Source organism: Camponotus vicinus, unplaced genomic scaffold (genome assembly GCF_025532165.1).
Source record: "Camponotus vicinus isolate PSW18456_S1 unplaced genomic scaffold, iyCamVici1.0 SCAF_4, whole genome shotgun sequence".
In the NCBI taxonomy this organism is placed as follows: Eukaryota; Metazoa; Arthropoda; class Insecta; order Hymenoptera; family Formicidae; genus Camponotus; species Camponotus vicinus.
The window spans coordinates 12,098,042-12,125,433 of record NW_028141976.1 but is presented as its reverse complement, the minus strand read 5'-3'; the positions used below and the strand labels follow the sequence as shown (position 1 = coordinate 12,125,433).

At 31.5% G+C, this 27,392-nt stretch overlaps 1 protein-coding gene and 1 long non-coding RNA gene across 7 annotated transcripts in view; one reads left to right on the top strand and one right to left on the bottom strand.

Moving 5' to 3' along the window:
• Positions 1-899: 899 nt before the first annotated feature.
• On the top strand, positions 900-26,208 carry Fucta (glycoprotein 3-alpha-L-fucosyltransferase A). Of its 4 annotated transcripts, XM_083096898.1 has the most exons (9): positions 900-1,314; positions 1,415-1,457; positions 15,635-15,879; positions 16,426-16,515; positions 17,917-18,105; positions 18,573-18,797; positions 18,988-19,176; positions 19,912-20,147; positions 20,577-26,208. In XM_083096898.1, the coding sequence occupies exons 2-9, from the start codon at positions 1,415-1,417 to the stop codon at positions 20,926-20,928; spliced, it is 1,569 nt and encodes a 522-aa protein (XP_082953024.1). In that variant the 5' UTR covers positions 900-1,314; the 3' UTR covers positions 20,929-26,208. The 4 variants fall into 4 exon arrangements, with proteins under 4 accessions (XP_082953024.1, XP_082953026.1, XP_082953025.1 ...); XM_083096900.1 differs by lacking the exon at positions 1,415-1,457 and having other exon boundaries at positions 902-1,314; XM_083096899.1 differs by lacking the exon at positions 16,426-16,515 and having other exon boundaries at positions 903-1,314.
• The window catches only part of LOC145970292 (uncharacterized), a 95,660-nt gene continuing 70,494 nt past the window's right edge, over positions 2,227-27,392 (bottom strand). The window contains exons 1-3 of one of the 3 annotated variants that reach the window (XR_014438381.1): positions 4,096-4,173; positions 2,956-2,993; positions 2,227-2,641 (exon numbers count right to left, since the gene is read on the bottom strand). This is a non-coding gene — a long non-coding RNA (uncharacterized LOC145970292). Of the gene's footprint in view, positions 2,642-2,955; positions 2,994-3,122; positions 3,157-4,095; positions 4,174-27,392 lie in introns of those variants that run through there. The other 2 variants (XR_014438380.1, XR_014438379.1) reach the window with 2 other exon arrangements.

Genomic DNA, 27,392 nt, shown 5'->3' with positions numbered 1-27,392 from the left:
CATCCATCCATCCATCCATCCATCCATCCATCCATCCATCCATCCATCCATCCATCCATCCATCCATCCATCCATCCATCCATCCATCCATCCATCCATCCATCCATCCATCCATCCATCCATCCATCCATCCATCCATCCATCCATCCATCCATCCATCCATCCATCCATCCATCCATCCATCCATCCATCCATCCATCCATCCATCCATCCATCCATCCATCCATCCATCCATCCATCCATCCATCCATCCATCCATCCATCCATCCATCCATCCATCCATCCATCCATCCATCCATCCATCCATCCATCCATCCATCCATCCATCCATCCATCCATCCATCCATCCATCCATCCATCCATCCATCCATCCATCCATCCATCCATCCATCCATCCATCCATCCATCCATCCATCCATCCATCCATCCATCCATCCATCCATCCATCCATCCATCCATCCATCCATCCATCCATCCATCCATCCATCCATCCATCCATCCATCCATCCATCCATCCATCCATCCATCCATCCATCCATCCATCCATCCATCCATCCATCCATCCATCCATCCATCCATCCATCCATCCATCCATCCATCCATCGATGTATCTATCTATCTATTTAGCTTTCGAATAATAATCATTTTGAGAAAATATTCAAATTGATAGATAATTTATGACTTTTCATTACACATATAATAATAATATACTCGCACATATAGATACACGTGCACACAATCCGTTATTTTATAAATTCCCACTAAGGGTAATCAAGCTATATATCTTCATATTACTCTCTTCTGTTGTACAATCAGAGCCCTATGCGAGGGATAGTTCGATATATTTCGGTTGAAGGGCGCTTATATTCACGAGTAGCGCAAGAGAGAGTAAGCACGAGGGCGCAGACGCGCATCTTATGGATTTTACCCCCCTCGTGTCACGTATAACGGGTAAGGTCCTGGTAGCGACCTGGTGGAAGCCGAAGGGGAGTAGAGGGAGGACCTCGTTCGCGGAAGGGAGAAGGGGCGATAGGCGATTCAAGCGCGGAGGGAGGCGAAGAAGAAGGAGGAAGAGGAAGAGGAGGACGAGGGGACCACCACCAAAACGGCAGAAGCGACGGGTTGGGCCGGCCGTCTACAACAACGCGTGACCTGCCCGATATCGCGGGGATGAACAAGTCCGCGCATCCCCTTGCATACGACTTGGCCGAAGGGCTTTGACATGTGACCAAAGACGAGTGTATCACCTGGTGCATCCGTCCGTAGGGCTGCGAGTTCCTGCTAGAGCTTTGCGGTCAGCCACGTGGCGATTTGGTGAGTTCTGCTTTTTTAATGGGAGCTCTTTCAAAGGGACGCCTCATCAATAAGAATTGCTTTCTAATGGTGGTTTTTTTCGTACTCCTCCAATGTTAAGATGGATGAGACGATTCTCTATGCGTGGCCAAATGCGGATCTGCGTACGTATCAGACACATTTTTAGCAATCCCTATCATATTTTATATTGCACAATCACCAAAAATTGATTTATAAATGTTTTTTTGAAAATATATCACACATTATATGGGTATATCTGTCAAATGTGAGTAACAATAAACTTTTGCTTTCAAGTCTTTCCTTTTTTTGAAGAAAATTTAAAGAAAGAGTTGATTGCAAAGTTAGAGATTATTGAAAATTGATTAAACAAATTTGATCGATGATGCAATAAATAAATAAATCTTTCAATTGCTTTTAAACTAATCTTATATTAACAAAAATTTCATATAAGTTTAACAGTATTTTGGAAATTGTTTGAAATGTGTTCTGTCGTGTTCTGTTTATATCGAATTTTACGTAGAGAATATATACAAAAAATACATAAATAAGTTTTGTATATATACAGTTGTATATACATAAATACTACGTTTGTCGAAAACTGCAACATCACGGTATTTCAGCGCGATATATTGTGGAATTCAGAACAGTGCTGATAAGAACGATGATACAAATTTGAAATAAATTTGAAATAAATTTGATTTGTGATATACGGAGAAAGTCGATAGAAATATTTTCTTTCTAATAATTTATAACAGTTGTGTGTGAATCATGTATATTTAATATTTTATAAATTTATAAGTTTATAAATATTTTTTATAAATTTATAAAGTTACAACAAATTATTACATTGTCTATAATTCAATTTATATAACAAAAATTGAGAAATATAAAATATTTTATTGCTCGGATAAATAATGATTATTCGATACAAAAAAAGAAAAAATAATTGATTATCACTATTTTTATAAGCCTCTTCATAATTATTATTTCAATTAATTAAAACACAGTTTCATCCAATTTTATAACTTATTCTCATTCAGAATCTTCGTTTTTCCACTTGAAAATCAATTTTGTGAATTTTGCGATGCGAATGGATCATTTCGCGATAGTTTCAAGTGTTACGAGTTTGTCGCTGATGGCTTCTCATAGTTAAGGAAATAGTTCCGTTTATATTTCGTAGCTTTCTTTATGTTGTCGTAAAGTCTTTCTCGATCATGCTTATACCCTCGGACAGTATTTCTTTATTTCGCAACTCGACGCGCTGTCAAGAAGTCGCGAGGGCTATAACGTCATCGTAAACTTTCTCAACAGGCATCGAGCCGCATTTCTAGAATCGCAAATGTATTAACATTTTATTATTGATATTTTCAATAGATTGGGAAATAGCAGCTCAAATATAGATTGGAAATATATAGATTGCGAAACGATATGAGCGAAAAGAGTTTGATTTATCGATTAATATCGATTAATCAATTTTATCTTAAGATAAAGTTTCATATGAGTTTTTAAAAAACAATCATGAACACAAAGAGAAGGAAAAGTTATATTTACTGATATTGGAAAAAAGTACGAAGTGTAAAGGAAAAAGAAATGTAATGGATAAGTATATAAATGAATAAGTAAGATGTGTCACACACTTACATCCTTCTGCATTTTCAGCCTGCGAGTCGAAGGCAAACCTGGAAATAAAATTTGACTTTAAATTTATGCGTCTTAAAAATTGATATAAATATAATATAGGAAAGTGCAAAAAATAAGAAGAGAAAAAAGAAGTCTTTCTTAAAAAATAACAAATGCAATTGTGTGACCAGCTTAATCTGCATCTTTGCGCATCTGATCGAGGGATGAGTGAGACACGCAAACGCGCGATAGACTACCAGAAAAACATTGACGTTTTGCTGCAAGAAGTTCAATGCTTACGATCGCGTGCTGTAGACCGAGTAGACACTTATATAATACATTTATTAGAGGCATATATGTATATGCTGATTCGACTCGAATACTTTGGCGTGTTTGTCGTGGTGATTCGATACGGAAGGCGGTAAGGTCTGGCGTGTGGTTGCTACACCGTGGAAGTATAATACAGAGGGGAGAGAATTGGGGGGTGTGTGGGCGTGAAGGTTGATTCATGCTGGTATAGTTCACTTTGTGACTGTACCTTGATAAAGGCAGTGGTAGCACCGGTACAATTTATTCGCGAATTTTCAAGCAAACTCGTCGTTGCTACAAAAACAGCTATTTTCACAAAAAGCCAAGGGGAATATAAGATGAAGTCTTGAGCGAAGTATTGTGTAGACATAATGTTTTATCCGCAATCATATTTTTCGCATATATTCAGTCACGTTCTTCTAAAATATTTTCAAGAAACATAAGGAGTTAAAAAAGGGTTTCTATTCGATATTTCTCCGAATTTGGTAATTTTTAATTTAACTTTTCAAAATAGCTGTACAAATTATTATCAATCTGTTATTCATAAGAATCGTTTCATAGATATGCGTATTCTTAGATACGTATTTCAATTTTGTTAACTAAATTTTTTCCGTTAATGATGCACAGATTTTTTTTGAAATACATTAGTAAACTGTTTGTATAATATTTTGTTTCTAAAATAATTTATTAAGTTTTTATTAATTTATTAGTAAAAATTTTAAATTGTGGAAAACGCAAATATATAATATAAAAATATTGATATACGTTCTTTCTCATAAAGTTCGTGTCATATTAACGTTTGGCAGCATCACTGCATCGACAAACAATTTGCGAATAGCACGCGAGACTCACTTAAATCATCAGATAGGACGATCAAAGGTTAATTCATTGGAGCACAAGAGGCCAAGAAATTGAGGAGCAAATTTGAGGACAACCAGAATATTCCCAAATTGTACTGCAATCAGTAAGCGTCCGCAATGCTGATCGAGAATATAACCATTTCCAATTATTCCGAATATTTCCCACAAGTATTCTAAATTAATCTGCGCGTAATTTCATTTGTGCCGATTTTCGCGTAATGAATTGATATCGATTTATATCAACATTTGACGCAAGCACATGACTGTACAAGATAGAATCAACGTAAGAAACAATGTTTTCTTAAAAAGGATACAAAATACTTCACACTTGTGAATGTTTAATATTTTACTTTTATACGCATATACAGGGTGACCCATTTTAACTTAGGCAGCCAAATAACTCGAAAAATAAGCAAGATAGAGAAAAATGTTTTAGACAAAAGTTGTATGGTTTCGAGGGGGCCATAAGATGGTATCATTGGTTTGACCTTGAAGAGTCATTTGAAGGTCACGTGAAGGTCACTTCAATTTTTTTAAATGGAACATCCTATATATTTTTGTACATTCTTGTAGCTCATCTCGAGAGCTTTCCAAAACACTATAATTAAGTACATTTTCGTTAAGTACTTTTTGAGTTATGAGGCTTGAAATAATTTCTTAATTTTACATAAACCGTAAAATATCTTGTAAAATATTCATTTTTCGATTATCTTACCTTAATACTTTTACGTACAAAATAATGAGAGGAATCAATTGGTCTAAAGAAAACACATAGTTGTTTTGAAGAAAAAATATGTAATTTGCAATTAACAATTCCATATTTTTTCTTAAAAACAACTATGTGTTTTCTTTACACCAATTGTTCCTCTCATTATTTTGTACGTAAAAGTATTAAGGTAAGATAATCGAAAAATGAATATTTTACAAGATATTTTACGGTTTATGTAAAATTAAGAAATTATTTCAAGCCCCATAACTCAAAAAGTACTTAACGAAAAGGTACTTAATTATAGTGTTTTGGAAAGCTCTCGAGATAAGCTACAAGAGTGTGCAAAAATATATAGGGTGTTCCATTTGAAAAAATTGAAGTGACCTTCACGTGACCTTCAAATGACTCTTCAGTGTCAAACCAATGATACCATCTTATGGCCCCCTCGAAACCATAAAACTTTTGTCTGAAACATTTTTTTCTAAAATGCTTTGTTTCCGAAATAATTGCGTGCGTTAATTAAAATGGCTCACCCTGTATATAAGTAAAATGTAATATTTCACGGCTCTTTATTCCAACAAATGTACGTTTTACTCGTTTCGACAATATATAAATAAAATATCGTTATTAGCGAATTTAATGCGTTGATCACTAAAAATTATTTAATAGAGCTCGTGTGACAAATAGCTTGGTATTTTAATTGAAGCTTATTACGAGTTTCCATTACATACAATAATTTAACCGATATTAATTTCGCTTGTTGCACAATTCCTAAACAAAGATAAATTTGAAAAATATGTCTCTAGATATATAAAAATATAAGAGATAAATATATTATTTTAAAAATGTTTAAAGTTAAAAAAAGGAATTAAATATATCTTATACAATCTACTGTGAAATTTCAGAGAATATTTTTTGATTTTTTCGAATTGATTTTTTAACGTCACATAAATATACTTTAATATTTTTTTGCTACGCGAATAAGTCTACTTTTGGTTTAACAGATATAATATCATTTAGCAAAAATACAATCTATTCCTTGTTTTTTACTATAACGCTACTATGCACAAATAAAACTGTCTAAAGAAATAATGAAATTATCGTGGAATTATACAAATATTAATTTAATTAAGGAAAAATCGTTATTATTGCCATATTTGTAAAGAATCGCAATTGATCGCAATCGAGAATTTAAAGAGGATCGACTTATTGGCCAATGGCTTTTTCAACGATTTGTAAATTGGACAGATGTACTGAAATTGGTACACTAATCCGTTCTTATTATACAGTTTTTGGCATGGTTTCTTTCGCTCTCTTCCTCGTACTTAGTATCTCTTCTTTCTTTTTTTCTCTCTTTCTCTCACTTCTTCAAGAGATAGCCTAGGAATAGAACATCAATTATATACTAGAAATAAGCCGCAATCACATCAGCCACAGCCACATCACATTCAAATACATTCATGATTATTGAGAATTATATTCGAACTATGTAAATAAGAAGGAACTTGAGATATATACTGACGAGATATATAGTTATAAAAAATATATATATATTATTCTTAAGTTTGAACAATTTTTGTCAATCATACATTATTACATTTGAGAAATTTTCGCATATAATAGCGGCTATAATATATAATAGTGCATAGAAAGTACAACATCCTATGTATTTAGCAATATAAGATCTAAATTATTTTAAAGAAAAATTATGCATAAAATATAGAAGCCATTTTTATTTATTTAATAAATTTTTATTTGTTTAATAAAATGTTATATTTTTTTGGAAAAATAGGTATAATTTTAATATGCGTTATCGAATTTGGAAATATAAAATTACGTAAAAATCATTCAAATTTGAAAAGGTATAGTTAATGTTATAGTAATTTTTTTTTAATTTTTAAGCCACAGTTCTTGAGAGTAAAGTCTCATATGAAAAAATTATACTGCATATTATCGATTTTTTATAATCTTCTTATATCATCAATAATGAATCATCCTATATATTTTCTCAATCTATCATCGCTTTATGTCTGATTGTAAAAAAAAATATTGATTGTCAATTTAAAAAAAAGCGCAAGAAGAATATATACCTTTAGCAATATATGAAAATTTCTAAAGAGTTGTGGAATTAAATTCACGGCTGATTAATCGGATCGAGTCACCGTGTAAAAAAAAAAGGACAAAAAAGCCTCGGCTTCCTTTATCCAAGCGCCGAATCTCTTTGTAGCGGTCATCCGGGAATGATATAATAACTGAATTCTCTACACGGCTGCTGAACTGGGTTATCTCACGATCGCGACAATTATATGTGGTATGCCAACGATCTGGATCATGGTTGAACTATTTGAAATAGTTTGGAGTTATTCAGTGTGAAATAAAGGTTGTATTTAATTTTATTTAAAAGAAAATGTATTGATTATTGTATAATGTATTGATTTGATTTAAAACAAAACTTTATATGAAAAAAAGAGTATTAAAAAACGAGAGAGAAATGCAATTATAGAAGTAAATGCAATGTAAAAGAAGAACAATAAATTAGCTTATTGTAAAGAGACATGAGAATAGAAGAAGAAACGATTTTTAAATCGCCAAATTTAAATCGCGAGATTTACGATATTGCAATCTATCGTAAATTTGCATACGTCATCATTAACAAACGTAATAAAACTATTCCGTGGTGATTTAAATAACCGTACATCAGTACTCACCTGTGTTGACAGCCATCGTGAATTACGACTACTGTAGATTTATTACCCGCATGCATTATACAGTATGACGATATTAACAGAGTTAACAAGAGTTATTATTTATAATTTTTATTAGTGTCAATTAATTGTTACTGCTGCGAACGATTATTCTTAGAGCAGAGACCGAAAGAGAAAACGAGATTAAATGAATAGAATGAATATCCGAACTCCTCGTCACTGTCGCTGATCCGGAGCAAGTTCAGCATTTAATTCGCGACACAGTGCAGAAATGTGTCAATGCGATTATGTGATGTCGGACCGTTACATTTATTATGCGTGAATTTTCATCGGATGCGGATGACAATGCACGTGCGTGTAGCATAACGACTAGAGAGCAATTTTGCGTTTTCACTAAAATAACGGGTAGAACAAAGCAAAGGAACAATATTTATTTACGTTTACAGACGACAATCCCGCATATTTTTTTCTTCTCTTGTTTTTATAAACTATGCAAGAGTATAATAAAAAAAATTATATAGATGAATATTTTCTTTTCACGCGACACGCCGAGTGTCGCTTTTTTACAACGACGACAAAACCTTATAGAGCAGTTTTTATCTTACCAGTAAACAGTTACATGTGAGATAATGCAACGCCCACGTATTATGTTATTACGTGACCACTCGATAACTTTGTCCACTGGCTGTTAGCTATAGCTCATATAAATAGATAGTATAATTTTGAGATCGTATCACAGTGTTTGATAGTAATCGACATATGCATTATGCAAAATAAATAAGTGCGATTTTTAATCACAGTTATTTCTTTTCCTGAAAGTATATTTTTTATTAATTAATTTATTTGATTTAATTCTGTTACGTTTCAATTGATTAAAAATTATCTGTAACAATCTTTCATGCATAACATCTTTTAAAATATTTTATTTACGCGCTCTCTAAAAGTGAATCAGTGTATTATCACTGAAAAACAGTAAATAGTCACTTATTACAGCAGTTATAAGTACAGCACTGTAAATCAATGATATTTTATTGAAAGAATCAGTTAATAATTTTTACTGTTTCAATCAGTAATATTTCTCAATATTAGTAATATTTCTTTCGTTATTGTCAATAATATTAAACTACAATTCATCTCTCTATCTGTTTCATATAAAATTAAAAATTTTATTTATATTTACTAAATATTTATTATATTAAAAATTTTATTTTATTTATATTACATGCATATTGAACTTGTTATTTTAAATAGATAACGAACGAATAATTTTCATTAAGTCGCCAGACATTTATTTGTCCGACTTATAAAGATCGATTTAATATCTGAAGCCTCTCTATTGAGATTGTATCAGAAATTAAATCGAAGTAATACTTCTAATTTTAAATGTCGCTCTTTGTAAACTTTATATAATTCTTATGATTAAAATTAAATACGAGAGAGGTAGCGATAAACGAACGAACTAGCGATTACTGGTTTTACAGTAAAATTTACTGGTTTTACAGTGAATTTTATTTTAACTGACCATAATCAGTGAGATATAAGATAAAATAACAAAAAAATAAGCGTTTCCACTGAAGATCAGTAAAATACTCACTGATTCTCAGTGAAATCTTATTTTACTGTTTAAATTAGTGATATTTTCACTGATTCACTTTTAGAGAGCACGTATATATATGTGATAAAAATTGCTTTTTGCCATATCACGTAAAATAAATATGCACACTAATAGATGGTTTATTTTTTAGAAAGGTAAATTACTTGCTGTGAACAGGCTTAGCATTTTATCGCTTTTTATTGGAAACGAGACAAGTTAGCGTTTGGTGAAACTAGAAAATAGTGAAATTTCTCATGCGAGTATATATCAGACAAATGATTTCGTTACTATTATGTTATCGTTGTCGGCCCGCATCCCGATTTAAGGCTTTTGACGACACTTAGAGACGAGTTATATTTGCTTGCGGCTTATATAGCCGATGAATCTTCTCCTTCGACCATGTACGTGCGTGCATTGAACTGTAATTGAAGTCTGTGTTTGTGTCCTCGATGTTATCGGAATCGCAAAAGAAGCGAAACAGGTGAAATAAAAGAAAATGATGTGAGGGATCATCAAATTTGTGAGATATATTCGAATAAAAATGTTCGATAAAAACTCATATATATGCTGAATCGATTTGCGAGAGGGGCGTTCGATCGTAGATCAATATGCCTCGATCAATATACAATATTATACTTAATAAGCTCCATCTTTTATTCATTTATGTATAGCGGAAGCATAACAGTTACGCGAGACAATAGAAAATTGTGCAAGAATGTTACAAGAGGAGGATAATACTCAATAAAGAATCATGAATGGACGAAAATAACACACGAAATAAGCAAAATATAATTATCTATAAATATCATTCCTATGGTGCTAAATCTTTTTCTGATAAATACGCTGAATAATAAATAAATGCAAATTGCTCGTATTAAGTAAAAATTACGTAGGCGGTAGTTGAAGATAAATCTTGTTTTATGTAATTGATGTAATCATTTTAGTTTTCAAATACGTGTGAACAAAGGAGGAAGAAAACTGGAATATATTTATTACGTTAATCAAAACTTCGTTTGTTTTGTTCATTAGCATAATTTGAATAAATCGAAATTGTCACGTAATTTATCCGACAAGGCTAAATTGCAACCGTACACGTGTAATACGGATTATGTGTTGATTATGAAATTTGTTGGATAGGAAATTTGTTGATTAAATTTTTTCGCAGATATTTTCCTCGTAGAGAAAAATATAGAAATCATAAAAATCGCGTGGGTGTAGAGAAGATTTTTATGAAATAACGCTCGATTGCTTTCGATTTCCATTACATCGAACCGATTCAAGCTGAATTAATGAGAAGTCAAAGCGCTCACGTTTCAGTAGATCTTAAAGTCCAAGACTTTTATCGTCACCGTCAAAAATACGTCAAAGCTTTACATCAGGCTGCACAGTGTTACGATGTAAAATTTTATTTTACAAAGTTTTATTATTAGAATTTATCATCCTACGCTATTATTACATGGAAAAAAAGTCGCATAACGATTGCATTTTGTGTATTTAAGTAATATATACTTAGGTACCTATTATCGCTGAATACTAGTGTGATTATCAAAATGTCATCGCTTTAATATATGTAATCTTCCGTTCAACATTATCCCTTCCGGGCATTTAAATAAAATATCCGAGTTAATCCAATAGAAAGAGATTGCAGGGTCAATTTGCCGTATATGTATATTCGATTTGAATCGATTGATTTTACATTACATGCGCCCATCAAAAATTCTGAAGTTTCCTCACAGAAATAACTCGGGTGATGCTAAATATAAACGGAGAATGAAATAGCGCTTATCGTTCAATCTCGATTTACGTTGTTCGGTATGAAACGACATTTTAGTGATGCATTAATATCTAATAAACCTCTTTCCCGGAAGCAGTCAAACGCAAGAAAATTATAAAGTAAAATACTTTCAGTGTCAACGAGCGTGCCCGCGAACGATTCTCGGGCATAAATTTATCGCAATTATTACATTATGAAAAAATTGATAACGTATTGTGTCATTTAGCAAACTTTCAATATTGTTGTTTTCGCCGAGTTCTGATTTCGACGTAATCGTCGAGATTAAATTCGCAGAGGATGCATCATCACTCGTGTAATCACCAAAGTATGAGTATGTATGATAGAAAAATATATTTTCAATTATCGATCAAGCGCGAACGGAGTGTTTTCAATTCATCCTGCGTGATGCATAGTTTGTCTAGTCGACAAACCACGATTGCATCGATTAAACAATATTAGAATATCGATAAGAAAGTTGAAAATTCGATTGACAAATGTATGACGTTTAAAAAATTGTTACGCGCGGTTCGCGTGTATAACGCGGAAGACTTATCGCGATATTGGCCATTTTGACCTCGATGCTATAAAAAAAGAAACAACGACACGCAAAATGCTATTATTAACGGGCAACGCGATAAGATAGACAAGACAAAATTGATACTGTTACTTAGGTGATTCGTTCGGGGGTTTCAGATTGACAGCTCGATTTTGAAGAGCGCGATGCAATCTTGGAAAAGAGGAAATCTGCATAATAAGATATTAAAGATAATCAATACTTTGCATAATTCTCTTCTTATATGGAATATATACATTACCTGCTAAAGACAAGCGATAAGATAGCGATATAACAAGCTTGACAGCTCGCTGATGGGCAGTATTCGACTCGTTCGCTTGTGCATAGGTTTGCGACAACATTAGCGCGGGTGAGTATAGAATTTAACACCAGTGTGTGAAAAGAACGTAACCGGAGAAATCCAGATATCTGTGGATACACGGAATCTTTGCGTGAAGAGAGATGATGCTTTACTTTAAATTATCTATATTTCGTTAACACAAAGTTTGAACGGGAAATTGAACGAACATGCCAACTAAGAAAAGATTTCGTAAGAGGAAATCACCGTTTAAAAAACTTTGCAGATAAAGTTCTTTAGATAATTCCCGAAATGCATAGTAAGCAGATTTTTGGATGTTGATTCGAGGTTGATCAACGTTGATCAATTTTTGCGAGTTAGAGTGCGATGTTAATATTTGAAAACTAGATTGCGAACGCAATTTAGTTGGCGAAGGCGAGCAAGTTTAATGTGATAAAATACAGTTTCCAATGGGGCGAGAAGAGCGTAAAAGTTTGCATTATTTACGTTTTCAATTCGGCAAAGTTGAATTCTCTTTATGAAATCGGGAACATCCAGTTAATTATCGATTTCTTGTAAAGACTTATTTATACATTAGCATTTTATTAGTATTATTCTAATTAATATTATAATAATTAATATTTTAATTAATATTATATTAATTAATAATTAATTAATATTTTAATTAATACGAATGATGTTTCTTATTATATGAATATCAATTTATTACAAGAATAATATCTTCGAAATAGTTCTTCTTATAAAAAATCATTTCTTCGTTAAATCATTTTGAAATAAATTCCTTATTAATGAATTTATAATAGGATAAGAATTTAGGGAATCGATAAATAAGGTTTTTTACTTTGACAAAAAATATAAGTATGTGTGCTGATACATGAAGAAAAAAGCATGGATAGCATGTTTGAAGAAGGTAAAATATGGGAGACTACAATAAAATTTTTTATGTGTATAAAATATGAGAGGCTATATATATATATATATGATGCACTGCAGAGAGAAACTAAAACTAGATAAACGAAAACTTTTCACTCATGTTGGGTATACACGTGTAACGGTCGCTGTACTGGTGAACTTTATCGTGTAGTTCAAAGATAGAGCCATGAAAGCGTGTCGCAACGCGGCGAATCCATCGTTCACCTTTTCACGAGCAGCCGGCAGGATGATTCGTTCACTATCGAGCGAATGGGTGTGGGCGAGAGTTCGCGAAGAGCATTTCCTAGAATGCTTTATTTTCCGAAACATTTCACGTCCCGCGACTGTCGCGCGCAAACGTACGCGAGTGTAAATGTGCAAGCATACATTGTTATGCGTATCCGACATATATATTCCGTGTCTGTGCGAGTACATTTAAACGCTAGATACATATCGGATGCTGTAACTTTTAACATTTACGTAACCGCCAACGGACGTTGCCCGTTAAATAAATTTGGAATGTAGAAGACCAGTCGTGCAAAAAAAAGTATTGCTAAGTATGTGAATCGCATCAGTGAATTTGAAGAAAATGAAAGAAAAAGAGAAAATTATTAAATAAAAAAGAATATGTATATAAGTGATGATGATAAGACTGTAACGTCAATTGTAACGCATGATTCATAATGGTTGGAATGTGTTATGCGAAAAAGAGATAAGATATTTTCAAAAAGTGATAATGATTTCCTCAGAAGAAAATGATATTTGCAAACATGGCGTTAAATAGCTAATACTTCATATCATGAAATATAATACTAAATATCATGAATAACTTGATGTAATGGATATTTGTATATATCAAAGAATAATGTGTTTGATGACATTAGACAAAATTGCGTTTCATTAATATAAGTGTTTATACGGAGAAAAAAAAACCTATTATAAGTTCCGACATTAGACAAAATTGCGTTTCATTAATATAAGTGTTTATACGGAGAAAAAATACCTGTTATAAGTACCGACATTAAATAAATTAGCTTAGGGAAAACTACATAATATAATAATTGTATCACTACAATTACATATAATAAGCTGCAATCTATAAAATTCTATAGCAATATTTAATAATTGAGTATTAATAACCATTGTGTGATTTATGTAACTTTGATTAATCCCATATAACAAAATTGATACAATGTAAATGTCAGATTACTCGCGCAAATATTTTGTTCAATATAAATACATGCATTATTGATTAAAATGTAAATCAATGCTTGTGTGTCACATCGATTATACGACATGCAACATCCCAGTTAAAACGTCCCGGTATTTCGTGATATAATTAATTTAATATCAGCTTCAAATATATAATTCTTCTACATAATGAATGAATATGACGAGAGCGAATTATATCGATAGATCACAAGGACGTTTCCGCGTCACGTGCAATTCATGGATCGTGTCTCTTGCGGTATCTTTTCAATTCTGTAATCATCCAATTAGATGTAATGAAATCACTTTATTTTTTATAATTCGAAATCCGCTGATATTTCAACATTAATTCAAAACAAGAATTGTAATTAAAAAGTTATAATGTTTAATTTCTTATTTCTACTAATGAACATCAGAGCCAAACGAGTTTAAAAGTGCATCTAAAGATAGTAGAGTAATGAATTATCCGAGAATAATGTAATAATGAATTATTTCACTATAAAAGGCTTTAAAAATGATAATTATTACGTTAATTATGAAATGTTTGGAGAGCGGTGTTGCGGAAATTAGCAAGGTTAAGCAATCTTATCAAATTTTCTGCCAGTGGTTTGGGATAATCATGCATACAAATGTCTCTCAATGTGTAATGTTATGCGTGTGCGTGAAGATACATAAACAAATTATGTTATACGTTCGAAAAAGTAAGAAGAGTCAACTCTTTTTTATATAATTTAAAATTTATCTACTGTTTTGATATTTTAATATGAATTATTTCGATTCAACAATTCAACAATTAGCACGTTCATCAATGAAATACGTTCATTATCTTCTAGTAAGATTTAAACTTTCAAAGTCTTACATATAATTTCTGACATTCTATTATAATTTAGGCAAAATACTGCATAATGTTCATATGATATTGTGATAAAATAGTTATATTTAATTAATAATTATTATTTAATTTTTCATGACAAATCGCTCTATTCAGATAAATTTCTTTTAAAATTAAATTATATATATGCTATATTTTGTAAAAAAGTAAGTGATATGAGAAAACGACATAATTCAGAATCTACCTGCAAAAAATATACATAGAATAAATAAATTCCCATGAATTTGGAACAAAGAATATATCGCGAAAATAATATTCGAAAAAATTATAAAATAAAATAAAATAAAATAAAATGATCTAAATTGCTATCTTCCTATACTCTCTCTCTCTCTCTCTCTACTATTATACATTTATATGCACGCCATACATTACACTTTTATTCTAAATAAATATGATTAAATGTCTATATATTTTATATATAATGCGTTAAAATCAATATTCTTCAATATCAAAATTTTTTTCATTCTTCTTTTGCACATAAAAATTAAAATGTTCAATAAATAAAATAAATTAAAATATTTTTTAAATTAATATATTTATTAATATGTACAATACTATTAAATAATAAATTATATATATATATATATATATATATATATATATTTAATTTATTATTTAATATATTATTTAATTTATTATTATATATATATTTAATAGTACATATTAATAAATATATTAATTTAAGAGATATTTTAATTTTTTATGTTTGTGTAAAGAGAGTATCATATTATCATCTATATTTAATATATCATCTCTTCCAATTTATCATCTCGTGCTTGCTTTTAGCACTCATCGTGTCAATCGGTTAATCAGCACTTATCGTGTCAATCGACCTCTCATTCATTCTATTATCTGTCATTATAGCGGTGCCGAATGTCGTGAAGCAAAGTGGCGCATGGCTAGATAAAGGTCTCGTCCAGCTAGGGAAACCGGGCGGCATGGGTCTGCCGCGTTTCTCCCTAAAGAGATACTTTTTCTACGTGCTATGTCTGACGGGTACGCTGCTTGTCCTACTCAATTTACTGCAGGACGAAATATGGCACAGCATACGATCACATCCTCCTGGTCAGCCGCAGCAGTCCGTTCGAACTGCCAGCGACTTGTCGAAGGTACGTTCTAATTAATTAAGTACGTTATTAATTAATTAAGTACGTGATTCTATGATGCGAGAATCATTATATTATCTGATCGTATATTTCCGACGCGAAAGAGATATGTACGTGTATCATTCTGCGCTATAGTTTGCTCGTTTATCTATTTATCCGCAATGGCGAGTATAATTATATCGACAGATCGATAGAGGTGGAGGATAAGTCAAAAGTGAGTTATTAAATCTTTTATTTATTATCTAGCAAATAGTTTAATTGTTTGATATTGATTAGAAAATTGCGTAAAAACATATGAAATATAAAATATATACTTCTCACTTATCGTATGATATTCAATTATAAAAATAAATAAATTTTTCCTGAGATTAAATCTCTTTAATCCTGTGACCAAGTCCAGATAAGACATTTCCAGATCCACATTTCATTTATTTTATCGCGCGCAAAGTAAAATGAACGAAAAAAAAGAAATGAATATAAAGCGGCACAAGTGGTTATGCACACAAATTAAATCATTGATAAAGAAATAAAAACGAATTTCGCTCGCAGATGAAACCCGATTGGCCTTTGAAATCGAAGAAGCCGACGATGCGAGTATTACGCACTCGGGAGCGAGTGAAGAAAAGACTTCCGTCCGAGGTATAGTCATTAAGTTGTAGCGTGTTAATGAATCCCAAAACGACAAGTGAACGGAAAAACATTTCAAAAAAATGATATGAATTACCGATGAATTTGTTGTACTTTTATGTATCAATCCAAAAGAAATTTTCAAGAGGTAAAAATACTTGAATACTTGATGACTTTGATACTTAATGTATTGTGTATCTAAATCTACATAAAAATGTTCTATTATAAATCATGTTCTTTAGAAATCTTGTTTAACGTTATCACTTTTTCCGTGTGTCTCGCTTGCTCTTATGATATATAGTGCGTACGTTTTCTTTACAAACTTAGTGGCTTCCTCTTTTTCGTCTGGCCATTCATAGCTAATATCATCATTTATTATAATTTATCGCAAAGTGTATAGTAAGGAGACGGTAATGTTGTATGAATAAAATATGAATAATAATCTCTTTATAGTTTAGTGAATAAATTAAGTGGAAAAATGTTTAACATTAAAAAAATTTGCATATTTTAGATGCAATTATTAGATATGTATTAGATATAGGATCCGATAAAGATTATTTGGAACATCCCAATGATTTATTTAAAGCTTATTTTATTAAGTAATAAATATTTAAATAGTGTATTAAAAGGTTGTATATAAATAATTATATTTATATATATAAATAATAATGCTCATGAAATAATGACAATCGAAACACATCAAATAATTCATGTAGTAGCATTAGTATGGCTTAATAGTTTAGCTGCCTGCAGCTAGATATGTGGATCTATTTTTTAATCATCCACGCATATCAAGTACGAAAAAGTTGCCTCAATATTTTTCGTCATTTTCTGCGGCATCTTTTAAAAATATACATATGCAACGTGAAAGATGCTTTTATGCTGTATTTATGCACGCATTATATACTTAGAGAGTCATCGTTTAATTAATCGCATGAATTTTTACTATAGTTTGTTGATAAAAGTAATATAAGAAATATATATTTGAAATTTATCCGAATGAATTAAATTTGACAAAAATATAGAATGCGTGTGGAAAAAGAATTATATAAAAATTCGTGAAATTAGTTTCAATTAAGCCACATTATTTAAAGTAAACATACACATATTATAGTAAAAAAGTACAATGTATAAATCAATCACTAATTTCTAAATCCAATGTATAAATCAATCACTAATTTCTAAATCCAATGTATAAATCAATCACTAATTTCCAAATCCAATAATTTACAAATTATTAATATTCATTATAAAGTATTTTTGCAATATTGTTGCTAAAATACTCCAGCTTAAGAACAAAAGATGATGGCGCCTCGTTCAGTAGTAGTTTCTTTAGTAGCAGCAGAGAATAACACAATACGATATAAAGAGAGATTATTTTTTCTTATATAGATATTCCTTTTTCATTCAAAGGTATCGAATATAAATGGAAGTATCAGTTTGGGCGAAAACTCAATAGACTCGGATCCAACACGAAGACCTTGGTACATGAAAGGAGGAACCAGAAGACCTTTTCCGGCGAGGAAAGCTCGCAATACTGGCCGAAGATTGGCTCAATTGTGGCCAGAGGAAAATGCTTACGATGATCGTGTGACGAATCAGGTAATCATTGCAATTAGAGAAATTAATAATGTAAATATAAGATTTAATTTTCTGAAAATATCTGTTAAATTTAAAAGGATACCAAAAGAAAATTTAAATAGTTCTCTGAAATTTAAACGTGATGATTTTTTTCTCATGTCATTAATATTTTTTTTCTTCATATCATTAATATTTTTTAGATGCAACTATATATTTTAATTTATTACGCACATATTATAATTGATATCAAGAGTTAAATCATAGCATGATTTTAAAATCCTTATTTAAATTTTGTCACAAGTAATTTTTTATGTTATCGAATTATTCAACAAAAATATTTAGGTATTTTATTTTCTGTGATTCCATCCGTGTATAAAAAGATTTACCTTTTGATAAACATTTGATAAAAATTTTTCCTAAATATAAAAGCGTGCACTTGATATATTAAACGATTTTGTGTTATATTAACGTCGTAAATATTTTTGCAGTTAATGTTTGTGCCGCCTGATTACAACAGAACAAATGGCGATCATCCGCTGAAGAAGATAATGATTCCTCATGGAATGGCCGAAGCCAAAGTCGGTCCTGACATTTTCTTCCAGCAACGCTGCCCAGTGAATACCTGCACGATCGTCCGCGACAATCCGGACAGTGCCGATCTCATTCTATTTAAGGATTACATCATGCACGTGGGACGAAGATCTAACAGCCAGGTATCCGCGATGGAATAATCGATTCTTGCTACTTGGAAAAATCACCTCACTTTCACTCCGTCATGATCGATCCGCCGTAAAGTCGTAATCATATAAAAAGAATCTATTCGTAAAGAATATATTTTTTTCTAAATCAAAGACTTAAGTCTTTTCTTTCCTTCAAATGAAAATCATGCGACTTTTTTGGCAGGTGTGGATGCTGTATTTTTTAGAGTGTCCTTATCACACGCAAAGTGTCAAGAATGCCCTTATCAATTGGACCGCCACGTATCGGCGTGATAGCGATATAGTAGCACCTTACGAGAGGTGGCAATATTATGATTCCAGTATTACACAGATTCCACAGACGTTTAATTATGCGGCAAACAAAACGAAAAAGGTAAACTAAACCATTAAGATAATCTTAGTAAATAATATTTAAAAAATAGCTTGAGAATCAAAACTATTTCTAAGCGATATATCGTATATTTGTATTTTTTTAGAATAAGCGTATTAATAAACGACGAGAATCACTTGCCGCTTATACTTCTATATTCATGTAAAAAATAACTGATATAAATAATTATATTTTTTTTAGAAATGGAAATCCCAAAACGCGCGCAATTTTTATTTGCATTCAGTTTTATTTATTTATGAATTAAAGCGAGACCAACTTTTACTAAAAAAAAAATCAAAATCAATTATTTTATTTTTGGCCTCTAACGTTTTAAAAATTTAAAATAAAAATTTTAGTAGAAATTGTCTTTCTATCAGATAATTGCAGATTTGATAGTATTGTGTTATTTTTTCCTTTTTTTGGAAAATATTTTTATTCCCAAATGAGGACGAAAATTCAGAATTGAAGAATTGTTTTCTGAAACCGATGCATAAATTATATAAATTTTGCGCTGAAAATGGAAATATCGTTTCAGTTTTAAACAAACATTAAATTAAAATTCTCTTGAAAAGTGAAAGGAACGAAAGAGGAACACAGTAATGTTTGATAGAGAACTCTTCTCTATTTTCAATACTCTATTTTCTTGGCAGACACCATGTATGCGTTATTCTCGTTCTTGCGAGGTAAACACTATTGCATGTGATATACTCGTCCTTTTCTGCACTGCTGTTTAATCAGGTCGCCTGGTTCGTTTCCAACTGCCATCCTCGAAATCAGCGCATGAATTATGCCAGGGAACTCTCGAAATACATCCAGGTAGACATTTACGGAGCATGCGGCAGTCTACGCTGTCCGCGGTCACAGTCGCAAACCTGCTTCGACATGCTTGACGAGGACTACAAATTCTATCTCGCGTTCGAGAACTCCAACTGCAAGGACTACATAACGGAAAAGTTCTTCGTCAACGGGCTCGGGTATGTGCAGCTGTGTTTGTTACTCTTTCCCTCTCTCTCTCTCTCTCTTCCTCTTCTCGATAAATAGATAGAGGCGCGAAGTATTTCAACGCAAGCCGTAAATGCAAGTCGGCCGAGCAAATGCTCGATCATTTCACCCAGATGTCGGCAACCTTTGCCAACTTCTGCGGCGTCGCGTGTTTCTCGAATAAGGCGGTTGCGTGCCAAGTCGCGTTACTTAGTCTCTCCTACTCGCATATCAATAGAGAGAAACACGTGCGATTCTCGTGCGATTTTAATTAAGATCCCCGATGGGAAAACGAGCTTGAGACTGGACGTATGCGCGATATAGTGACACGCAATGGCTCCTTCCTAAGGAAAAAACGATGCTCTCTTTTCTCTCGCGGTAAAAATTATCATTTTTATCACGAGTCTATTTTTTCTCTTCAGACACAACGTGTTGCCCATCGTGATGGGCGCCCATCCGACAGATTACGCCCGCAGCGCGCCGTATCGTTCCTACATCCACGTGGACGAGTTCGAGTCGCCGAAGGAGCTCGCCGAGTACCTGCATCGATTGGACCGCGACGACGATCTGTACAACTCGTACTTTCGCTGGAAGGGCACCGGCGAATTCATCAACACGTACTTCTGGTGTCGAGTGTGCGCCATGTTGCACGACGATCGTCTGCCCAAGTATTATAAGGACGTGAATGAGTGGTGGCGAGGCGAGGGTGTTTGCACGACTAATTCGTGGCGCGAGCACGAGTTCACGCGTTCGCAGAGTCAGCGAAACACCTGAAGAGGAGTCCGAGGATACGATTAAGAGGCTCTTCCGGCGGCTACGGGGAGTTCCGTGCGTGTGTCCGCCCGACACGTTGCTCAATATTCTACAAACGATTCCGATTCTTCCAAAATAGAACGATGCCGAGAAAGTTGAGTGATATCCAAGAACGCGTCTAATGAGTGGGCTCTGAGAGCGAATTTGGTCCTGTCGTACGACGACGACGACAAATGTTGGACAGAGTTACACAGTTCTAAGACGAGATCTCGGCGATGCGTGACCTCGCGCATTCTCGTTCCTCGCGAGTACTCTAGCCACCCTGCGAAGAAGAAGGTATTAATAAAATTCTTCGTCGGCGAGATATTACGCAATCTTTTTCCACTCGGCTGTTTTTCAGAGCGTTTGAGAGGCGTAGGATTCGGCGACGCGAAACGAAATGCAAAGTGAGTTTTCGGTCTTATCGAGAGTGACAAAGAAGAGAAATTCTTTTTGCAAATGAATCATTGTAGGTAGACTTTCTTTCTCATAGAGGGCAATTTACGTGCCTAATTGTCAAATCTTCCAAAATTATGTTTCTATATCGTTTTTTTCTTTTTCGAACAAGCTGAAGCGAAAATCACGAGAGATAATTGAAGATGGCCATGATAGGCTACCGCTTTATATTATGACAACATTTGTATAGGGATAAGAATTTGTGAGGCTCGTAAAAATTTGAGGAACCCATTAAGAGTAACGAAGAATTATGTGGCACATATAAGAATAAAGCGCGATATTTGTTCTCTAGAGGGGCTCGATTCTCGCCGCGCATTTAATATTGAATGCAATTGTCTGATAAATAACGCAATTTCTTATAGAATTAGAATCACGTTTGCTATTAAATATATGATGAGGATATATAAATTAATATAGAATTACATAAAGTCACTGCAGATAATCTCCCAACTATATCTACTAGAGGACCAAATAACAAGGAACAGAGTGGTTATTTAAATCATTAGACAGCAATAACTTCGGTGTTAATTCCAAAAAAAAAAAGAAAAACTCTAGAAAACTCTAATGCAAATGAGGCCTCGCGTATACAAAAAATTTAATTTTGATTGGATTTTATTTCGATAAAAGTTTTAATTTAGGTTTAATTATATGAATATTTAATTATGAATAATTGATGAAAATTTAAACACTTGCAAATCTTCTGCAAAACTTTTATTAAATAAAAATTAATCGCAAATTTATCATAAAAGCTATAGTTGGGAGAACAATTGGTAGATCTAAAACATGAAACATTACAATTCGATAATTGAAAGAGAATATATAAACAGTGATTCGTGTATGACTTAAAAAACAGCAATGGATACATTCGTATGTAGACCTTGATGGTTTTGTAAAGTATTAAAAAGTAATTCGCGAGCTTTTTGCGCGCGAAGAGGGAAAGCTCGTAGTCGCTTTTTGTAGAGAGAGCGATAATTACTGTTCAGTATTTAATATTATTGTTCTCTCTTGCAAGAATTTTGCGAGAGAATTTTATCGTTGTATGTTGTAGGTGGCAGAAAAAATTCATGTGCATTCAAGTTGTATCACGTTTCTAGCAAAAAATTCTAGCGAACTTTACTTTTCCGACAATAATCGTATATTTCACGTATACATGCTCATATCTATGTACACGACTACGAAATGTAATGGGGAAATTTTTGAAGATCGAATGAATTTTTGAATGCAATTAGAACGTTAATTAGCGTACAATTAAGAATCGTATTTATACTTTTATTGAAAGAATATACGTTATTTATTTCGCGAAACACGAGATGCATTTGCTTTTAAACGTAGTACATTTATCGATATAAATAATATTGCTCACATAATAAGCTCATGAAATATTTAAAAAGTTTTTCCCACAAATTCTCGAATGCACACGAATTTTATTATTTAACAAGTAATTTCATCGAAGGTTTTTCGAAGTTTACGGAGAATCTAGTCAAGAAGAAGCTCACTTGAAGAGTATTTTCGAATAATTTATGGTAATAGTATTATACACAGAGCAAAAGTACCTGTTTGAATAATTCCCATACTATATTTTTCTTTAAATTGAATTAATCTTGAATTTAAATTAATTGGCCTGTGCGAGAGGCATCGTCACAATGTAATCATGTTCACTCCGTGGCTAGTGTCAATTCGAAAAACAACGACTTCCGCTTTGAACACTAGCTCAAACGTAGCTCAAATATATGAAATAGACCTTGATTCAGAGAAAAGACGGAGGCATTGAAAAGAAAACAAAGCGAAAAATATGTATGAACAAAACGCACGTAATATAAATGTAAAAATCACAATTGAATCGCCACAAGGCGGGTTTAATCATCGCACTCGAACGGTTCCTACATTATAAATTATTCACTGTGCGCACAAGCAGCAACTAGATATTTAGATAATTAACTTTAATTAAATAATTAGTCGATTGAGCGTATACAATTTAACACCGAGAAGATGCGCATATCTCTTGAATAATATATCAAATGATCTTAGTTTCTTCTCTTCACTATGTAATATTTATAGATCTATATTCTGTTTTTGATATTATTTTAGGCGATCGTTAATTTTTACACCAATCGATACTTTAATATAAGTTACTTAAAACAATTAAAACTTAAGTTAATCGTTTTATAAAATTGTTTTATGAAAATGAAAAAATTATTTATATATAAACGAGACAAGGTATTTAATATTATAATATTAGACAAAAAAGTACATAATATTATAATATTAGATTAATTAACAATTTATTATTTATATGTTATGTAAATTTAATTTTTTTTAAGATTAATGTTATTAATCTTAATATTAATTTATTCATTATATAATAATGGTGCGAATTTTTTTTAATCGCAATTGTTAGGTTTATTAATGATTGGTGCTGCTTGTAACGATTGGTGCTGCTTGTAACGATTGGTGCTGCTGTATATGAATGATATACGGCGACAACGACAAACTTTTGATTTTCGAACGGCCAGCATAGTACCAAATAAGTACTGAATTTTAGATACGTAGCCAAGTGAAAAGGGCGCGAGAGAATAACGCTCGATGTTGATATATATATATATATATATATATATATATATGTATATATATATATATATATATATGTATATCCGTGGCGAAATATGTGATAATTAAATGTCTTTGAACATACCGTAATGTTAGAGTCTCTCGATGTGTGTGCGTGTATTAATTACGTACGATGTATATTTTTAAACAATCTCGATCGATATTTTTGCCCACCCTAAATTCAGTAATCAATATGAGACGTTATTACTTATTCTCTCGATAATTGCCCGTTGTCAATCTAGATAGCACGATGATTTGTAAATAATAGCATGTACGAGAATATCATGATACTCTTGTATATAAAGAAGAAAGAAAAGTGTCACCGCATATAACGTCGAATGTGTCGATCGTGGTAGATAATAAGGCTATGCGACACAGTGTTTATTTTGATACATAAAATCGGTTCAAATAATCATATCGGGACAATAAATTTCGAATATGGCGGAGAAAAACCACTTAAAACATAATTTAACAAGAAAGAACAATCATTTTTTTCCAGTTTTTGTAATGTATAAATGACTTCAAAGAACACATTATAGTTTTAAGATTTAAATAATAAAAGAGCACTTTTTTAAATTTTGATATACATTATATTTTGTTATAAGTTACGTTGTATGTATGAGAATAATTTTCTTTTCTATTTAAAATTAAATATTAGAATTTTCTATAAAAATTTTCCTAAAAATTAAAATTAATAAAATTTTTGTGATCAACTATGTTTGTTACATCACGGAAAGATTATAATTTTACGATCATTATAGTGGATCAGTTATTAATGCAAAATTCGAAATTTTTAAAATTTTAACATCACATTGTATTAAGTTTTAAATTCATCATTTTATTTTGTTGGTTTTGATATTAGATTTATACTCAGTGATATAAAGAAAAATTTTATATTTGAATAAATGTAAAATATTTAATAGACTATCTGTAATCTTTTTAACGATTTAATTTATAACTCTTTCACATAATAAGAGATACAATACGTTTAATTAAAAAAATGTTATAATCTTAAAAATATTTCATTAATGAAGACTTATTAATTTTAATGTCTACACGTTTTTTTTGGAGGCCAAATATTCTGATGCAATATACTTAATTTTAGATAAAATAAAATTTTTCTGACACATAAATAATATTGTGTAGATACAACATAGTAAGATGTTAAAATACCCATTTTTCACAACTCTCTACTCTAAAATTATTTAACATTGTGATGTAATAGAATATTTTGTTCGAAATTATATTCAATATAAAAAGTTACAGGATTTAATCACTCTCTGTCTTTCAGAAAGAAAGTTAATTTTCGTCGATCTATGTAATATCGCTCAATGTAACTCATTTCGAAATCAAAGTCATTACTCGGCTCATGATGTTGGAAAGATCAATATTGAACTCAGAATATACATTCAGTGCACATGTTTAATGCATATATTGACTCGACTTTATGTACCGATTTCGAAATCATAGTTTTAGTGGAACGATTGAACCGAATTCACATACTCATTTCGAAATCAGTTGTTTCGATTGTTTGGATCGATTTCACGTATCGATTTCGGAATCAAATACTATTTCGCACACCCTTAGTAGATAATGCATTCAAATCAATACTGAAAATTTGTAGATAAAAAACGTGACGAAGAAGGAACGTGGCTCCTTTGGGCGGAAGCGCGCTTATTATTTTTTTATAGCGAAGCTTACGCTCAGCGAGTCACGATTAGTGCCATAATGTCGTAAGAATCATGAAGATTAATCAAAAATCGTATCACGTCTTAACTATTACAAATCCACGCGCACGTCATTTTTCTGCATTTAAATGCGACGGATACTTCACAAAGAAATTATTCTAATAATTTTAGATATTTATTCGCGCATAAAAGTTAATTATACAAAATTATTCAAGTGTTCGTAATCGTTTGTAATATGAGGGGAAAAAATGTGAATTTTCGTCGAAATATTTTTTTATGTACATTCTTGTTATTTTATATAATGGATCGCAATGATTAAGATTAATGAATGAAGCTCGTTTTTTTTCTTTTAATACTTTAAGATATTCCATGAATTCTGTGATTTTCATGCGTTTTAAATTTTATGATATTCCATTGAGCGCAACAATTAAGTTCCATGTGTTCGTACAATTGTATCAATGTTTATGCGCGTTCCTGACCTAAGGAGAATAAAAACGAACGCTATTCTTAACTCCATTCTCTTTTTTGATTTCCTATCCCTTTCCTCTCAGATGCATAGATTATTCTAAAGATAATAATGAGAGATTCTTTTTTTGTAATATATCTATTATGTAGGTATTTAAAAAGATAAAGCGCAAAATCTATAAAAACTTTTATTCATAAGGAAAAATAGCTAAATATAGAATTAGCAGACTAATGCAAAAAACAAAGGAATACATTTGAAGAAACACATGAAAAAAAACAAAGGAATTATGTTAATATTTGTAATACATAAATAATTTAGGGAATTTTTTTTAAAAAGAATAGTGGTTTATGATTGTTATTATATGTTATATATGTTATATGTTATTATATGTAATATTATATGTTACGTATGGTATTGATTGAATCATAAATGTTACAGAAAAATAAATAAAAATAGAAAAATAAAATAAAAAAATATCTGTCAGAGAAGAGAATGATTAAAGTTTTATGATTCTCTTCACATTAAAATATTTTTACTAGAAAAGGCATGAGAATGTTATTTTTCAATATCTAAACAACAAAATGAGCTGATTTTCTTGCTAAGAATTTAATTTCCTGTAAATATTCGCAATTATTGATTATAATACACAAGTTTCAGATTTATTATCCTTTTTTTAATACACATACGTTTTGTTATAACTGTAGTTTATTGATTTTTTATTTTTCTATGATTTATTATTGATTATAATACACAAATTTCAGATTTATTATCCTTTTTTTAATACACATACGTTTTGTTATAACTGTAGTTTGTTGATTTTTTATTTTTCTATGATTTATTTTTTTCAATGTAGATTTAACAATTTTTTCGAAAATTTACGGTATCTTGCATGTAAATATTCCTTCTCTTTGGCAAAGAATTTGTCTATAAACATGAAAGATAACGCAGTCGTAAATCGAGAAATGATTTTAATCGCGATGAAAAATTCAGATTCATAAATAGATGTATATGGCTTTGTATCGTTTTGTATATGGAATATCAAAGTATCTTTGCGAATTAATATGATGTAAAAGGAAAATAAAGCCTGACAGATGCAGGGATATGTACTTATGTAGCACATGACCATTTCATATGTTCACTACATTATATCCACAAGCAGATACGTAAGTACATAAATTTTAACGGACTCATGCATTTCGTGTATGTATATAGAGCATATCTCGAAAGAA